The 15,508-nt window shown below is 53.0% G+C and overlaps 1 protein-coding gene across 1 annotated transcript in view; it reads left to right on the top strand.

Annotated features, from left to right (window-relative positions):
* The window catches only part of polr2a (RNA polymerase II subunit A), a 36,523-nt gene that overhangs the window by 16,878 nt on the left and 4,137 nt on the right, over positions 1-15,508 (top strand). Inside the window, exons 12-25 of the mRNA XM_072493246.1 lie at positions 325-419; positions 526-729; positions 1,269-1,491; positions 2,711-2,894; positions 3,023-3,194; positions 5,041-5,146; positions 9,581-9,786; positions 11,240-11,464; positions 12,018-12,264; positions 12,470-12,570; positions 13,150-13,257; positions 13,935-14,117; positions 14,874-15,077; positions 15,380-15,508. The exon at positions 15,380-15,508 is cut by the window's right edge and continues 58 nt beyond it. Coding sequence (XP_072349347.1) covers positions 325-419; positions 526-729; positions 1,269-1,491; positions 2,711-2,894; positions 3,023-3,194; positions 5,041-5,146; positions 9,581-9,786; positions 11,240-11,464; positions 12,018-12,264; positions 12,470-12,570; positions 13,150-13,257; positions 13,935-14,117; positions 14,874-15,077; positions 15,380-15,508 — 2,387 coding nt within the window. The remainder of the gene's footprint in view (positions 1-324; positions 420-525; positions 730-1,268; positions 1,492-2,710; positions 2,895-3,022; positions 3,195-5,040; positions 5,147-9,580; positions 9,787-11,239; positions 11,465-12,017; positions 12,265-12,469; positions 12,571-13,149; positions 13,258-13,934; positions 14,118-14,873; positions 15,078-15,379) is intronic.

Below are 15,508 nucleotides of genomic sequence, written 5' to 3' on the forward strand. Positions count from 1 at the left end.
TCAGTGAACGTTGTCTAATCGGAACACTGCAATACCAGTGTGGAACTGGTAATGGAGAGAGGAGGGGGGGTTGCCTGATTTTAGTTCGAATGCCGTTCGATTATTACTAGGGTGCCGCGGGTACAGATCCAGTGGAGGGGCCGAATGACCTCCTGTTCCATGCTGCTTCTCTGCCGAGCCACAGCGTGGCAGGACATGTAGGAGCTGCGAACGTGTTGACTGAGCTGGCGATTTAAAAACCAGGCTGTTATGGAGTGTGTTCCACAGCCGAAAATGCCCACCCACAGGAATTTTGCGACTGATTTTATTATTGGTTACTGACAGGTCACACGATTGGCATTGGAGACTCCATCGCTGATGCCAAAACTTACCAGGACATCCAGAACACCATCAAAAAGGCCAAACAGGATGTGATAGAGGTGAGTTTGCCACCGGAGTCCTTCTCGCGGCTGCAGACTGTCCTTGACTAACTGTGGGAACCTGGACAGGGGCAGGGCCGTTGCTGATCGATCTCTGCCGTTACAGGTCATCGAGAAAGCACACAACAACGAGCTGGAGCCCACTCCGGGGAACACCCTGCGGCAAACCTTTGAGAACCAGGTGAACAGAATCCTGAACGATGCCCGTGACAAAACCGGCTCGTCCGCCCAGAAATCCCTCTCTGAGTACAACAACTTCAAATCCATGGTGGTGGCTGGCTCCAAAGGATCGAAGATTAACATCTCACAGGTGAGCTTTTACCCCCCCCCCCCCGTTCTCCGGCCTCCCTTTCGGGGTCCTTCTTCCCACTCCTGTTCTTAACATTACTTTCAGACCAAAGACTCCAAGGGGGTGGAGACTCGAAGTTCTGCATTTCATCAAGTATTCCGAAGTCCGGTGTAGCCCGGAGTGAGATACAGAGTAAAGCTCCCTCTACACTGTCCCCATCAAACACTCCCAGGACAGGTACAGCACGGGGTTAGATGCAGAGTAAAGCTCCCACACTGTCCCCATCAAACACTCCCAGGACAGGTACAGCACGGGGTTAGATGCAGAGTAAAGCTCCCTCTACACTGTCCCCATCAAACACTCCCAGGACAGGTACAGCACGGGGTTAGATACAGAGTAAAGCTCCCTCTACACAGTCCCCATCAAACACTCCCAGGACAGGTACAGCACGGGGTTAGATACAGAGGAAAGCTCCCTCTACACTGTCCCCATCAAACACTCCCAGGACAGGTACAGCACGGGGCTGGATACCGAGTAACCGATCTCCTTTCTCCGCCCAGGTTATTGCTGTGGTGGGACAGCAGAACGTGGAGGGGAAGCGCATTCCCTTCGGCTTCAAGCACCGCACGCTTCCGCACTTCATCAAGGATGACTACGGGCCCGAGAGCAGAGGCTTTGTGGAGAACTCTTACCTGGCTGGCCTGACGCCCACCGAGTTCTTCTTCCACGCGATGGGAGGCAGGGAGGGTCTGATTGATACTGCTGTGAAGACTGCTGAAACAGGTGAGTCATTCGATGGTCGCCTCGCCCTGGCCTCCGTCTGTGCTGGGTTTGGTGGAGGACGGGGTCAGAACGGGCTGCGATGACCCTTGTTACTGAGAGGCTTATTGAAACCACTCTCTTTCTCTTCCCCCCCCCCCCCCCCCCCCCCCCCCCCATTGGGGACCCCTTCTCAGCACTTGCTGCTCCGTGTTTGTCACGAATAAGGACCTGGACGCCATCTCGTGCACCTCTGCCTTTGTGAGGCATGGGGTGAAACCCCGGCCCATCGGGTCTGCACTGACCCTCCGACAGAGCACCCTAGCCAGGCCCACCCCCTCGTCCTATCCCCATCCGACCGTTGGATGCAAAGGGGCGATTCAGCCTGGCCAATCCCATCTAACCTGTGTCTTTGGAACATGGGAGGAAACCCAGGCAGACACCGGGAGACTCCACATGGGCCGCTGCCCGAGGCCAGAACCCAACACTGGTCCCTGCCAGGAGGCAGCTGTGCTAACCACTGTGCCACCCCTCAAGGATACTCCATTACTAACACTGGCTACAGTTCAAGAAGCACTACCTTGACAGTCAATCTCTCTCTCCCTTTCTCTCTCTCTCTCTCTCTCCTTTCCCTCTCTCTCTCTCTCCTTTCCCTCTCTCTCTCTCTCTCTCTCCTTTCCCTCTCTCTCTCTCTCTCTCTCTCTCTCCTTTCCCTCTCTCTCTCTCTCTCTCTCCTTTCCCTCTCTCTCTCTCTCTCCTTTCTCCCTCTCTCTCTCTCTCTCTCTCTCTCTCTCTCTCTCCTTTCCCTCTCTCTCTCTCTCCCTCTCTCTCTCTCTCTCTCTCCTTTCCCTCTCTCGCTCTCTCTCTCTCTCTCCGCTCTCTCTCTCTCTCTCCTTTCCCTCTCCCTCTCTCCTTTCCCTCTCCCTCTCTCCTTTCCCTCTCCCTCTCTCCTTTCCCTCTCCCTCTCTCCTTTCCCTCTCCCTCTCTCCTTTCCCTCTCCCTCTCTCCTTTCCCTCTCCCTCTCTCCTTTCCCTCTCTCCCTCTCTCCTTTCCCTCTCTCTCTCTCTCCTTTCTCTCTCTCTCTCTCTCTCTCTCTCTCTCTCTCTCTCTCTCCTTTCCCCCTCTCTCTCTCTCCTTTCCCTCTCTCACGGCTTGTCTCTGTGGCGAGCTGCAGGTGAGGAAACATGCCATTGTTTGATGGAGAAGCACTTTGTGACGGTGGAGAATTTTCTCTCCCTCCCAGGTTATATCCAGAGACGTTTGATCAAGTCTATGGAGTCTGTGATGGTGAAGTACGATGCCACGGTCCGAAACTCCATTAACCAAGTGATTCAGCTGCGTTACGGAGAGGATGGGCTGGCGGGGGAGAGTGTCGAGTTTCAAAACCTGGCCTCGGTCAAACCATCACACAAAAACTTTGAGAAGAAGTGAGTGTTTTTTTTTTTTTTTGTTGGGGGGGGGGGTGGGGGGGGGTTACCGTTGATGGCCTGGCCCTGGAGGAGGTGCACCTTAACGGACCCCCTGACGATGTGTGGTCCATTCTGATTCCCCGCAGGTTCAAACTGGAGTACAACAACGAGCGAGGGCTGCGGCGGACGCTGCAGGAAGACATTGTGAAGGAAATCCTCAGCAACGCAGCCATTCAGAACGACCTGGAGGTGGAGTTTGAGAAGATGAGAGACGATCGTGAGGTCCTCAGGGCTGTATTCCCCACTGGAGACAGCAAGGTAGGAGCAACCGGGGGAGCTCAGACCGCTGCCCACCGAGAGCTCAGACCGCTGCCCACCAAGAGGGTGAAGTGTTAGCTTTTAATGCGCCACCTTGAGCGATTAAGCCCCCTCCCCAGGCAGTCTCCAGCTCTTTTAAGGCTCCAAGGCTTTTTGAGAATCTTTAATCCAAGTCAAGCCACTGTGACTCAGTGGGAGAACATTGGAAGCAGGAGTGGGCCATTTGGCCCCCTCCACCATTCAATACTAACCCCTCTCGGCCTCACCTCCACTTTCCAACCCGCTCTCCCTTACCCTTCAACTCATTAATAATTAAAAATCTGGGGCAGCACGGTCGTGCAGTGGGTTAGCACTGCTGCCTCACTGCGCCGAGGTCCCAGGTTCGATCCCGGCTGGGTCACTGTCCGTGTGAAGTTTGCACATTCTCTGCGTGGGTTTCGCTCCCACAACCCAAAGATGTGCAGGGTAGGTGGATTGGGCACTCTAAATTTATTTAAAACAAAAATAATAATTAAAAATCTGTCCATCTCCTCAAATTTACTCACTGTCCCAGCATCCACCGCTCTGGGGTAGCAAATTCCACAGATTCACCTTTTGAGAGAATTAATTTCTCCTCCTGTCGGTTTTAAGTCTGTCCCCCTTCATACTAAAACCATGACCTCTCGCTCTAGCATGACCCACAAGGGTAAACATCAGCTCCAGGTCTACTTTGTCAATGCTGTTTATCTCTTGCCCACCTCAATTTGATCTCCCCTCGTTCTTCTAAGCTCGAGAGAGTATCGGCTTAAACTGCTCGATCTCCCTTCAAACGAAAAACCCCTCTTCTCCGGGATCAATCTAATGAACTTCCTCTGAACTGCCTCCAATGGAACTCCATCCCTCCTCAAATAAGGGGACCCAAGCTGTTACAGAGACCTCCAGGTGAGGTCTCACCAATGCCTTGTACATTGGGCAGCACGGTGGCACAGTGGTTAGCACTGTTGCTTCACAGCTCCAGGGTCCCTGGTTCGATTCCTGGCTTGGGTCACTGCCTGTGCGGAGTCTGCACGTTCTCCCCGTGTCTGCGTGGGTTTCCTCCGGGTGCTCCGGTTTCCTCCCACAAGTCACGAAAGACGTGCTTGTTAGCTGAATTGGACATTCTGAATTCTCCCTCTGTGAACCCGTACAGGCGCCGGAATGTGGCGACTAGGGGCTTTTCACAGTAACTTCATTGCCGTGTTAATGTAAACCTACTTGTGACATTAATAATATTATTATTTAGTTGCTTCCCTACTTTTATTCCTTTGACTATAAAGGCCAAAATTCCATTTGCCTTCCTTATTAGCTGCTGTGACCGCACACTAGTTTACTGCGATTCATGCACCAGGACCCCCAGATCCCTCTGCACTGCAGCACCCGGAGGTTTCTCTCCATTTCGATAGCGTGATGCTGTCTTTTCAAATGCCCCCCGCTCTATTGTCACCTTGCCCTCGATGGGCAGCGTGCTGGGCTCTGCCCGGGAAGACCCATGAGCTTGACCCTCAGTTGGCCCCACCCCCCCATGCCCCCGCAGTGCTGGCAGAGTGCTGCCGCCCTGTCCTACTGGTCCGGTGCACTCCCTGACCCGTCCTGTCGGCTTGCCGAGGTGGCAGCAGATGCCAAAGCTTGCTGCCGTCCGACTGGGTGGGGTTGGGGGGGGGGGGGGGGGAAAGAGAGAGAGACTCTCAGCCTCAATTCTGATCCTGGGTTACAGGCAATTGCACCTCCACGACCGCTTTGAAGTAGTTAGGGGCCATTTCAAAGAGGCCAGCTGATGTTTTGATGCGGGATTGCTTCGTGTTAACCTTTGTCTCCCCGTCCCCTACAGGTGGTACTACCCTGTAATCTGCTCCGTATGATCTGGAACGCTCAGAAAATCTTTCACATCAACACACGGACGGTGACGGATCTGCACCCGATTCGTGTGATCGAAGGTCAGTGACGGAACGCCGAGGCTCGTGTTTTTGAACGCTCAGCGGTTAGAATGTTGCCGCCCTGAAACGGGCTCTCCAACCCCCTGGGGGTCGCTCAGAGCAATCTGGTTCCCTCTGGCTTCTCGTTGTTTTTTTCCAAACAAATCTGACTCTCCGTTAGCGTCATTGGTTTGACAGGTAGCCGAGATTTTCACTTTCTTGCCAACCGTTTCTCGAGCTCTCACCGGCAACCATTCCTTGTATTGAATGGGTGGCATGGTAGCACAGTGGTTAGCACTGTTGTTTCGGGACCCGGGTTCGATTCCCGGCTTGGGTCGCTGTCTGATAGAGTTTTTCGAGGAGGTCACAAAGATGATTGATGCAGGTAGGGCAGTGGATGTTGGCTATATGGACTTCAGTAAGGCCTTTGACAAGGTCCGTCATGGTAGGCTAGTACAAAAGGTGAAGTCACACGGGATCAGGGGTGAGCTGGCAAGGTGGATACAGAACTGGCCAGGCCATAGAAGGCAGAGAGTAGCAATGGAAGGATGCTTTTCTAATTGGAGGGCTGTGACCAGTGGTGTTCCGCAGGGATCAGTGCTGGGACCTTTGCTCTTTGTAGTATATATAAATGATTTGGAGGAAAATGTAACTGGTCTGATTAGTAAGTTTGCAGACGACACAAAGGTTGGTGGAATTGCGGATAGTGATTAGGACTGTCTGAGGATACAGCAGGATTTAGATTGTCTGGAGACTTGGGCAGAGAAATGGCAGATGGGGTTTAATCCAGACAAATGTGAGGTAATGCATTTTGGAAGGTCTAATGCAGGTAGGGACTATACAGTGAATGGTAGAACCCTCCGGAGAATTGAAAGTCAGAGAGATCTAGGCGTACAGGTCCACGGGTCAGTGAAAGGGGCAACACCGGTGGAGAAGGTAGTCAAGAAGGCATACGGCATGCTTGCCTTCATTGGCCGGGGCATTGAGTATAAGAATTGGCAAGTCATGTTGCAGCTGTATAGAACCTTAGTTAGGCCACACCTGGAGTATAGTGTTCAATTCTGGTCACCACACTACCAGAAGGATGTGGAGGCTTTAGAGAGGGTGCAGAAGAGATTTACCAGAATGTTGCCTGGTATGGAGGACATTAGCTATGAGGAGCGGTTGAATAAACTCGGTTTGTTCTCACTGGAACGAAGGAGATTGAGGGGCGACCTGATAGAGGTCTACAACATTGAGGGGCATAGACAGAGTGGATAGTCAGAGGCTTTTCCCCAGGGTAGAGGGGTCAATTACTAGGGGGCATAGGTTTAAGGTGCGAGGGGCAAGGTTTAGAGTAGATGTACGAGGCAAGTTTTTTTACGCAGAGGGTAGTGGGTGCCTGGAACTCGCTACCTGAGGAGGTGGTGGAAGCAGGGACGATGGTGACATTTAAGGGGCATCTTGACAAATACATGAATAGGATGGGAATAGAGGAATACGGACCCTGGAAGTGTAGAAGATTTTAGTTTAGTCGGGCAGCATGGTCGGCACAGGCCTGGAGGGCCGAAGGGCCTGTTCCTGTGCTGTACGTTTCTTTGTTTGTTCTGTGCAGCGTCTGCACGTTCTCCCCGTGTCTGCGTGGGTTTCCTCCGGGTGCTCCGGTTTCCTCCCACAGTCCAAAGATGTGCAGGTCGATCGGCCATGATGAATTGCCCCTTGGTGTCCAAAAAAAAGGCTAGGTGGGGTTACTGGGTTATAGGGTGGAGGTATGGACTTAAGTAGGGAGCTCTTTCCAAGTCCAGTGCAGGTTTGATGGGCCGAATGGCCTCCTTCTGCACTAAATTCTGAGTGCAATGATAGTTTAGAATTGAGAAATTATCATTAAAATCGGTGCGGAAGGAGGCTAAACAGCCCATTGAGACTGCACTGACCCTCGGAAAGAGCACCCTGCCTAGGCCCTATCCCTGTAACCCCACCGAACCTGCGCATCTTCGGACCATGTGAGGAAACGGGAGCACCCGGATGAAACCTACGCAGACACGGGGAGAACGTGCAAGCTCCACCCAGTCAGCCAAGGCCAGAATCCGACCTGGGTCCCTGGTGTGGAGAGGCTGCAGTGCCAACCACTGTGCCGCCAGTTTTACTCCACTGGGGGGGGGGGGGTGGAACCTTTCTTCAAGAGGAACATTCGTTACCTCAATGAGTTCCTGTGATGTTCCAGCGCACCCTTGGCCGGCTGTGTCGGGAGAGAGGTAGTTACACGTTACTGCTGATTGGTCCAATGTGCAGAATAGACGGTGCTGTGTTCCTGGAATAAAGGGTAACCTGGCGTCGCCAACGAGAAAGGGGGGCAGCGATGTTGGTCGGTCACCATGGCATCGCTGTTTTGTGGTGGATAAAGTCAGTTTAGAAGTGGACCGTTGGGTGTGGTGGTTAAGCGGATCCTTCACCGGTTTTGTTTGAAGCAGGCTGCCCCTTCCTCGAGGGGGGGGGGGGCCATGATCGGGAAGCTCGCATGGTCAATAACGAGGAGCAAAGCCTTGGACTACAGGATATAGTCGGGTTGGTCAGATGGGGAGAAGAGTGGCAAATGGAGTTTAACCCTGAAAAGTGAGAGGTGATACATTTTGGTAGAACCAACCACGTGAGGGAATACACCATGAACAGCAGGACGCCGGGGAAGTACAGGGGGTTCATATCCATAACATCGCTGAAGGCAACAGGGAGGGTGGATGAGGTGGTTCGGAAGGCCTGGGATCTGCAGAAGCAGATTCAATAGGAATTTAAGCAGGAAGGTCGTGTTGGAGTTGTACAGACCTTTGGTGAGGCGGGAGCACTGTGCAATTCTGGTCGCCACATTATAGGAAGGATGTGATTGCGCTGGAGGGGGTGCAGAGCAGATTCACCAGGATGGTGCCTGGGATGGAACATTTCAGTTATGAAGAGAGGTTGGATAGGCTTGGGTTGTTTTCGCTGGAGCAGAGAAGACTGAGGGGCGACCTGATCGAGGTGAGCAAGATTGAGGACAGTTAGATGTCTTGCAACACCAGGTTAAAGAACCAAGTAAATTACAGCACAGGAACAGGCCCTTCGGCCCTCCCAGCCTGCGCCGATCCAGATCCTTTATCTAAACCTGTCTTCTATTTTCCAAGGATCTACTTCCCTCTGTTCCACACCCGTTCATATCTGTCTAGATGCATCTTAAATGATGCTATCGTGCCCGCCTCTACCACCTCCCCTGGCAAAGCGTTCCAGGCACCCACCACCCTCTGCGTAAAAAAACTTTCCACGCACATATCCCTTAAACTTTTCCTCTCACCTTGATATCGTGACCCCTTGTAGTTGACACCCCCACTCTTGGAAAAAGCTTGTTGCTATCCACCCTGTCCATACCTCTCATAATTTTGCAGACCTCAATCAGGTCCCCCCTCAACCTCTGTCTTTCCAACGAAAACAATCCTAATCTACTCAACCTTTCTTCATAGCTAGCACCCTCCATACCAGGCAACACCCTGGTGAACCTCCTCAGCACCCTCTCTAAAGCATCCACATCCTTCTGGTAATGTGGCGACCAGAACTGCACGCAGTATTCCAAATGTGGCCAAACCAAAGTCCTATACAACTGTAACATGACCTGCCGACTCTTGTACTCAATACCCCGTCCGATGAAGGCAAGAATGCTGTATGCCTTCTTGACCACTCTTATCGACCTGCGTTGCCACCTTCAGGGTACAATGGACCTGAACTCCCAGATCTCTCTGTACATCAATTTTCCCCAGGACTCTTCCATTGACCGTATAGTCCGCTCTTGAATTAGATCTTCCAAAATGCATCACCTCGCATTTGCCCTAATTGAACTCCATCTGCCAGTTCTCTGACCAACTCTCCAATCTATCTAGATTTTTGCTGTATTCTCTGACACTCCTCCTCGCTATCTGCAACTCCACCAATCTTAGTATCATCTGCAAACTTGTCCAAGGTTTGTTTCGAACCACGAGCTTTCGGAGCACAGTTCCTTCCTCGGCTAGTGATTCGAAACCAACCTGTCGGACTTTAAGGTGTTGTAAGACTTCTTACTGCGCTCACCCCAGTCCAAGGCCGCCTTCTCCGCATCAAGATTCTGAGGGGCGTGGATAGGGAGCAGCTGGTCCGCTGAGTTGAAGGGTCAGTCACGCGGTAGACACAAGTTCAAGGCGAGTGGTGGGAGCACTAGGGGGGATTTGAGGACAATCCTTTTCTACCCAGAGAGTGGCGAGGGTCTGGAACGCGCCGCCTGGGAGGGTGGGAGAGTCGGGTTGCCTCACATCCTTTACCAAGTATCTGGATGAGCACTGGGCACGTCTTAACATTCGAGGCCAGGCGCCAAGTGCTGGCGAAACCGGGATTCGGTCGGTCGGGTGGGTTTTTCTTTTTCACGCGTTGGTGCAGACCCGATGGGCTGAGCTGGTTCTGAGACTCCGTCCTCTGCTGCAGGTGTGAAGGAGCTGAGCAAGAAACTGATCATCGTGAACGGGGAGGACCCCCTCAGCCGCCAGGCGCAGCAGAATGCCACACTGCTCTTCAACATCCACCTGCGCTCCACCTTGTGCAGCCGCCGCATGATCGAGGAGTTCCGGCTCAGCGGAGAGGCCTTCGAGTGGCTGCTGGGGGAAATTGAAGCCAAGTTCAACCAGTCAATTGTGAGCGAACCGTCCGACCGTTTGCGGCTTGGGTGTGTTGGAGGGTAACGGGTTCCCTGCTGTGCCTATCCAGTAACCAGATCTCTGACTTGGTCTTCCATGTCCGCATCTACCCTTTGAGAATTTAATACCTCTGGAGAATATTGGCCCACCCTACTCAATCCCCCCTCTCCCTCGTACAAGATAGGAGCAGGAGGAGGCCTTCGAGCCCGCTACGCCATTCATCACCATCTTGGCTGATCATCCAGCTCAATAGCCTAATCCTGCTTTCTCCCCATAGCCTTTGATCCCATTCTCCCCAAGGGCTATATCCAGCCGCCTCTGGAATATATTCAAAGTTTTAGCATCAACTACTTCCTGTGGTAATGAATTCCACAGGCTCACCACTCTTAGTGTGAAGAAATGTCTCCTTGTCTCTGTCCGAAATGGTTTACCCTGAATCCTCAGACTGTGACCCCTGGTTCTGGACACACCCATCATTGGTAACATCTTCCCTGCATCTACCCTGTCCAGTCCTGTTAGAATTTTATAAGTCTCTATGAGATCCCCCCTCATTCTTCTGAACTCCAGCGAGAACAATCCCAACCTACTCAATCTCTCCTCATATGACAGTCCCGCCATCCCTGGAATCAGCCTGGTAAACCTTTGCCGCACTCCCTCCACAGCAAGAACATCCTTCCTCAGAGAAGGAGACCAAACCTGCCCACAATACTCCAGGTGTGGCCTCACCAAGGAGGTGACAATTGCAGCAACACATCCCTGCTTCTGTACTCGAAACCTCTCGCAGTGAAGGCCAACATACCATTAGCCTTCTTTACCGCCTGCTGCACCTGCATGCTTACCTTCAGCGACTGGTGCACAAGGACACCCAGGTCCCGCTGCACACTCCCCTCTCCTAATTTACAACCATTCAGGTCGTAATCTGCCTTCCTGTTTTTGCTTCCAAAATGAATAACCTCACACTTATCCAAATTATACTGCATCTGCCATTGGTTTGCCCACTCGCCCAACCTGTCCAGATCTTGCTGTAGGATCCCTGCATCCTCGTCACAGTTCACCCTCCCACCTAATTTGGTATCATCTGCAAACGCTTGAGATGTTACATTTTGTTCCCTCATCCAAATCATTAATATATATTGTGAACAGCTGGAGCTATTGTCAATGCTGCGATGATGGGGTCTTTCTGTGGGGCCGTGAGGCCCTGCTGTGCTGGAAAGCTGAACAATGGCTGCCTGACTTGTGTATTGGTGATTAGCATCCACAAAACTCACCAGTGAATGTTGTTAATGCGTGGCAAGCTGGTGTCGGAGGTACGCATTGCTCTGTAGTTGATCCTGATGTTTGATAGCGGGCAGGGGCGATGACCAAAGTGTGCCCACTCGGAGTAATCTCGAGGGCTCTGCAAAGTTGGTGCTTGGAACTTTTGCTAGCTCTTTCCTTTTTGCCCTCTTAGGCTCACCCTGGAGAGATGGTGGGCGCTCTGGCAGCCCAGTCACTGGGGGAGCCCGCCACGCAAATGACCCTGAACACCTTTCACTACGCCGGCGTGTCAGCCAAGAACGTCACCCTGGGCGTCCCGCGTCTGAAGGAGCTGATCAACATCTCGAAGAAGCCCAAGACCCCCTCGCTCACGGTCTTCCTGCTGGGCCAGTCTGCCAGGGATGCCGAGCGTGCCAAGGTAGGTGTTGGGAGAGCTTCGAGGCGCTGCGGTGAAGGATAAGGTGGCAACCTAGTGGTTCTTAACGAGGAGGGACTACTTCGCTGCGCAGGTTGTGAATCGTTGGAATTCTCCGTCCCAGGGAGTTGGGGGGGGTCGTGTCTGAGCGAGAGACTCTCCGAGTTGGGGGGGGATAATGCGAGAGCGAGGAGGTGAGGTCGATCTCTGCGACCTCACTGACAAGTGCTGGAGGGGCCGAATGGTTGCCTCCTGCTTTTGAGGATAGGATAGGACAATCGAAGGAGGCAAATATAAACCAAAAGAACATCCTTTGCATATAGGGTCAGAGTACTGAGGGCATGTTCCCCCAAACGGGGGCACACAGATAATTGGGGAAGGGGACCATGGTTCAGATCCTGAAGCCACTCCAAGCGTGGGAGAGTATCTCCCTGTATGTCAACGTGTGCACAATATATGGGGGGGGCGGGATATGATTTTGGGGTTCCTAAAGTGGGGGTGGGGCAGCACCACCAGAGGAACGGCTGTGTAACGGTGCCTGCTGCTATTCCCGCAGGACATCCTCTGCCGACTGGAACACACCACGCTGCGGAAGGTGACTGCCAACACGGCCATCTATTACGACCCTGACCCCCAGAACACGGTGGTGTCAGAGGACCAGGAGTGGGTGAACGTCTACTACGAGATGCCCGACTTTGACGTGACGCGGATCTCGCCCTGGCTCCTCCGGATCGAGCTTGATCGCAAGCACATGACGGACCGGAAGCTGACCATGGAGCAGATTGCGGAGAAAATTAACGCGGGTGAGAGACTCGTCTGCCTCTGTCTGACGTGGTAGAATTGGCGGTAGATGTGGGTCGTCACGGCTGACGATGGTGGCGAGGTTCCTGGGGGCTGGAGGGAGAACATAAAAGCTTTTTGGATATTTCTTTTCCCTGTTAAACCGAGCTGTAAGAACAGCCTCATTACTGCATCGTGTAACATCCAGTCGTGTTTTGTACCCAACAGGCTTTGGTGATGATTTGAACTGCATATTTAACGATGACAATGCAGAGAAATTGGTCCTAAGAATACGCATCATGAACAGTGACGAGAATAAATTCCAGGAGGTGAGATTAGTCCGGAATTATTCCGAGAGCTGTGCAGGCGGGACTGTGTTTGATGGGGACAGTGTAGAGGGAGCTTTACTCTGTATCTAACCCCGTGCTGTACCTGTCCTGGGAGTGTTTGATGGGGACAGTGTAGAGGGGGCTTTACTCTGTATCTAACTCCGTGCTGTACCTGTCCTGGGAGTGTTTGATGGGGACAGTGTAGAGGGAGCTTTACTCTGTATCGAACCCCGTGCTGTACCCTGTCCTGGGAGTGTTTGATGGGGACAGTGTAGAGGGAGCTTTACTCTGTATCTAACCCCGTGCTGTTCCTGTCCTGGGAGTGTTTGGTGGGGACAGTGTAGAGGGAGCTTTACTCTGTATCTAACTCCGTGCTGTACCTGTCCTGGGAGTGTTTGATGTGGGCAGTGTAGAGGGAGCTTTACTCTGTATCGAACCCCGTGCTGTACCCTGTCCTGGGAGTGTTTGATGGGGACAGTGTAGAGGGAGCTTTAATTACTGAATAAAGAAGCCTCGCCTTCCTAACCTGATTGTGCGATGTTGATTGTGACTGCCGCTCTTCGATTGAAACATTTGCAGCAAGAGGAGGAGGTCGTGGACAAGATGGATGATGACGTTTTCCTGCGGTGTATCGAGTCAAACATGCTGACGGACATGACGTTGCAGGGGATTGAGCAGATCAGTAAGGTGAGGGTTTGGTCGGTGCGAAGGCTGCAGGAGCGGAGATCGACCCTGCGCTCTGTTAGTCTGGGGGGCTGCAATTGAGACTTTCTTTAAATTTCGAGTACCCAATTCTTTTCCCAAATTGAGGGGCAATTTGGCGCGGCCAATCCACCTGCCCTGCGCATCCCTGTGAGTTGTGGGGGCGAGACCCACGCAGACACTGGGAGAATGTGCAAACTCCACACGGACAGTGACCCGGGCCAGGATCAAACCCGGGTCCACGGTGCCCTGTGGCAGCAGTGCTAACCACTGCGCCGCCCCAGAAATTGAGACTTGATCTGATTTTTTTGTGATACATTTTGCTGGCGAGATGTAAGGAGGTGACATACACCTGGGGTGGTGAGAATCTAAATGTGCTGACTGCTGGAGGCACGGGTACACCTCTCTAAATGGAGCACTGCTCCAATCCTGCTCGTCTGGAAACATTGATTCCTGTCGGGAACATAGAATTTAAAAGTGGCAACGTTTTGTTAAACTTTTGTATAAACCTGCTGCGACCGCACTGAGCACGGTTCTGGTGTATCGCAAGAAGGATCTTGTGGGAGTTGTCGGGAAAGATTCCACACACCCGGGGCTCTCTACTCTGGAGGACGTGATTGTTTCTGCTTTTTAAACCCTCTCCTCATCCCTCTCTCCCTCAGGTGTACATGCACCTTCCTCAGACAGACAATAAAAAGAAGATCATTATCACGGAGGAAGGCGAATTCAAAGCCCTCCAGGAGTGGATTTTGGAGACGGACGGAGTCAGCCTGATGAGGGTGCTGAGTGAGAAGGACGTGGACCCCGTGCGCACCACCTCCAACGACATTGTGGAGATCTTCACGGTAAACCTGCGGGGCTGTGCTGTTAACCGGGGGGGGGGCCTTTCCCCACTCAGTCATCCTGGGGCAGGAGGGAGCGAGAGTTCCAGGAACATGATTCCGTTTTCAGGCCTCCTCGAGTCGCCCGCCTCTGAGGCAGGCCTTTCGGGCCCCGTAGCGTCTCCTTGCTGTAAGAGACGTTCCCCCTCCCTCCAATAATCGCCCCAGTCTCGCCCAGAGACACAGACCGAATCGAGTCTGGGTAGCTTGGAACCAATCGTATCTTTGCCTTTGAATTCCACTCGCCCCCAAAAGCCCCCTCCTGAGGTGCAGCAAGTCCTCCCGCACTCTCCACCTCTTGTGCTTATTGACCTACTTGGCACCCTCGCCTTGCCCCTCGAACCCCGTGTCGGTAACCTCCTCCAGCTCCCGAAACCCTCCCTGATCTGTGCAATCCTCCAGTTCCAGGCGTGTCCCCAATTTTGGCACCCTGGTGCTGAGGTCTGAAATTCTCTCGCTAAATCCCTCCACTCTCTTGCTTTGAAGATGTTCCTTAAAACCGATCACCTTGATCACCCTGTTGGTCGCCTGTTATGACCTCCTGCCATGTGGCTGAGAATCAGATTGTATTTGACCGTTCCGACGTAACTCCTTGATTTACGACATTCGGGGTGATCTATAAATACAAGGCGGTCATTTTCAACGCCTGCGGCTCTTTGATTTGTTACGGTGAGGTGTGGTCGGGACCGGAGTTAGACTTCCTGAACCTTTCTTTTCCAGGTTCTTGGTATTGAAGCAGTGCGGAAGGCCCTGGAGCGGGAGCTGTACCACGTCATCTCCTTCGATGGTTCCTACGTCAACTACCGCCACTTGTCGCTGCTGTGCGACACCATGACCTGCCGGGGCCACTTGATGGCCATCACCCGTCACGGTGTGAACAGGCAAGACACCGGCCCACTCATGAAGTGTTCCTTCGAAGAAACGGTAAGGGGTTTGTGCGGAACAGTTTGCACGTTGCGGTCAGACCAAACTTGCGGTGCCTGATGGCCAGGTGTGTTTATGTTGGTGGGTGTGAGGGAGTGCCGTGCCATCTGGGGACCCAGGAATATGGTCAGGAGTGGTGCTGAGGAGTGCCACACAGTCGGGGGGAGGGGACCTTTTGTGTTCCCTTGCATTTAACAGCTGTGGGATCCCTCCCATCCATCAGGGAGGGCTGGCCGGGCTTCTGTTTAACCGTAGGGTGCTGCGCCCATCCGCTCACTGCGGCCCCTCTTGTCTGTTCACAGGTGGACGTCTTAATGGAGGCGTCGGCGCACGGTGAAATGGACCCGATGAAGGGGGTGTCCGAGAACATTATGCTGGGGCAGCTCGCTCCAGCCGGAACCGGCTCCTTCGACCTGCTGCTCGACGCTGAG

The sequence above is a fragment of the Scyliorhinus torazame genome, chromosome 31, assembly GCF_047496885.1.
Source record: "Scyliorhinus torazame isolate Kashiwa2021f chromosome 31, sScyTor2.1, whole genome shotgun sequence".
In the NCBI taxonomy this organism is placed as follows: domain Eukaryota; kingdom Metazoa; phylum Chordata; class Chondrichthyes; order Carcharhiniformes; family Scyliorhinidae; genus Scyliorhinus; species Scyliorhinus torazame.